A 1,789-nucleotide genomic window follows, 5' to 3' on the forward strand; every position below is an offset into this window, starting at 1 on the left:
ATGCTGCTATGAACATCGGTGTGCAAATATCTTTTCGGATATGAGTTTTCAAGTCTTTGGGGTAAATACCCAGTAGAGGGATTGCTGGATCATATAGTAGATCAATTCTTAGTTTTTTTGAGGAACCTCCATACTGTTTTCCATAGAAGCTGTACCAATTTGCAGTCCCACCAGCAGTGTTTGAGGGTTCCTTTTTCTCCACATCCTCTCCAACATTTCTTATTATTGTCCTGTTGATTATGGCCATTCTAACAGGTGTGAGGTGGTATCTCATTGTGATTTTGATTTGCATTTCCCTAATAGCTAGCAATGTTGAGCATCTTTTCATATATTTGTTGGCCATTTGTATGTCCTCTGGGGAGACGTGTCTGTTCAGGTCCTCTGCCCATTTTTGATTGGATCGTTTGTGTTTTTGTTGTTATTGAGTTGGATATTTTGGATATTTTGGATATTAAAGGCCCTCATTTGTTTATTGGAATAGATTCCTACACATGTCTGCCTTTTCTCATACTTTTCTGAATATTCTACAGGCAAAAAGGAACATATCTATATTTAATTGGGTCTTTGTATCATTGGTCCCCCAGGGCTTCTCCCATGGGAGTTTTCCATAAATGCTGTGAAAATAACATTGTTGCTACATCTGTACATAGACAGTGACTTGACCATTTTTTCTCTTTTCTGAGTAGTTTGTCATTTCTGGATCTCTATCAATCATCACAGAGAAAAAGTCCACTAAGCCTTTGGTGAGTATGAGAACAATAGCATCAAAATGAGCTCTCCAAGGTCCATCTCTGCACTTTGCAGAGTCAGGGCAGATGTTGGGCAGAGTTAGGAACTGTTCCTGGGTCATCTACAGTCCTGTCCAGCGCACATTCCTGCAACTGCTGTACCCTAGATCACAGTCCACATCCAGGTATTGCGTCATACCCTGGACCAGTGCCCAGGCGATTATTCTGGAAAAAGTCAGCCTCCTATAATGCCCTTTTGATAGTGATTGGCCTTCAAATTTAAATCTTCAATGACAAAGAAGTTGACTATGTTTTAAATAAGTCTATTTGTTGTAGATTCATTACTTTAGTGCATCTGTCAAAACCCTTGAGAAAACCCAGTTAAAATGTTGCTTGTGTGAGGAATTTTTTCTCATTCTTTTATCTCTCTGATCTGAAAGGTAACACTTCTATTGGATTTTAAAATGAACCCTTAACTCCTGAAAGTTGTCATTAGTCATTTGCATATGCTAAGAACACAACTTTACCTGCTTTTAACTCTTTCCAAAGAAAACCAGAATTGGAAGTGACAGGAAGAGGGAAGCTGGATTATAGGGAGATGATTTCTAATCAGTGAAGGTACACTGAGTCCCTCAGGCCAGTCGGACGGTGGGAGGGCCATCGTGAGAAAGCCAACAAGCCAGCTAACACAGTGGCACAGAAACTCGATTTGGAAACTTCAACTGCAAAAGTCTCCCGAAGGCAGCAAGAAATTAGAGAATGTGCTCAGGACAGTGCCAATATCTCTCTTTCTTTCATCAAAATGTAGCAATGATTATTTGGAACCCGCACCGAGACCCCAAACTACTCTACAAATGCCATCCAGTAGAATTTTCTGTGATGATGGAAATGCAATAGCTACTCTGTCCAATGTAGTGGTCAGGTGTGGCTACTAATCTCTTGAAATGTAGCTGGTGGATTTTAAATTTTATTTAAGTTTACTTTAAATCTAGGTGGCCCATGTGGCTAGTGACCATCATATTAAGTAGTACAATACAAGAACAATGTTTCTAGGTTTTCTA

The 1,789-nt window shown here is 39.7% G+C and overlaps 1 protein-coding gene across 1 annotated transcript in view; it reads left to right on the top strand.

Moving 5' to 3' along the window:
* Positions 1 to 686: 686 nt before the first annotated feature.
* LOC105310758 (membrane-spanning 4-domains subfamily A member 6A-like) overlaps positions 687 to 1,789 on the top strand; it is a gene marked incomplete at both ends in the record, with an annotated part of 5,919 nt that continues 4,816 nt past the window's right edge. Inside the window, one exon of the mRNA XM_011386873.1 lies at positions 687 to 743. Coding sequence (XP_011385175.1) covers positions 687 to 743 — 57 coding nt within the window. The remainder of the gene's footprint in view (positions 744 to 1,789) is intronic.

Source organism: Pteropus vampyrus, unplaced genomic scaffold, assembly GCF_000151845.1.
Source record: "Pteropus vampyrus isolate Shadow unplaced genomic scaffold, Pvam_2.0 Scaffold10971, whole genome shotgun sequence".
In the NCBI taxonomy this organism is placed as follows: domain Eukaryota; kingdom Metazoa; phylum Chordata; class Mammalia; order Chiroptera; family Pteropodidae; genus Pteropus; species Pteropus vampyrus.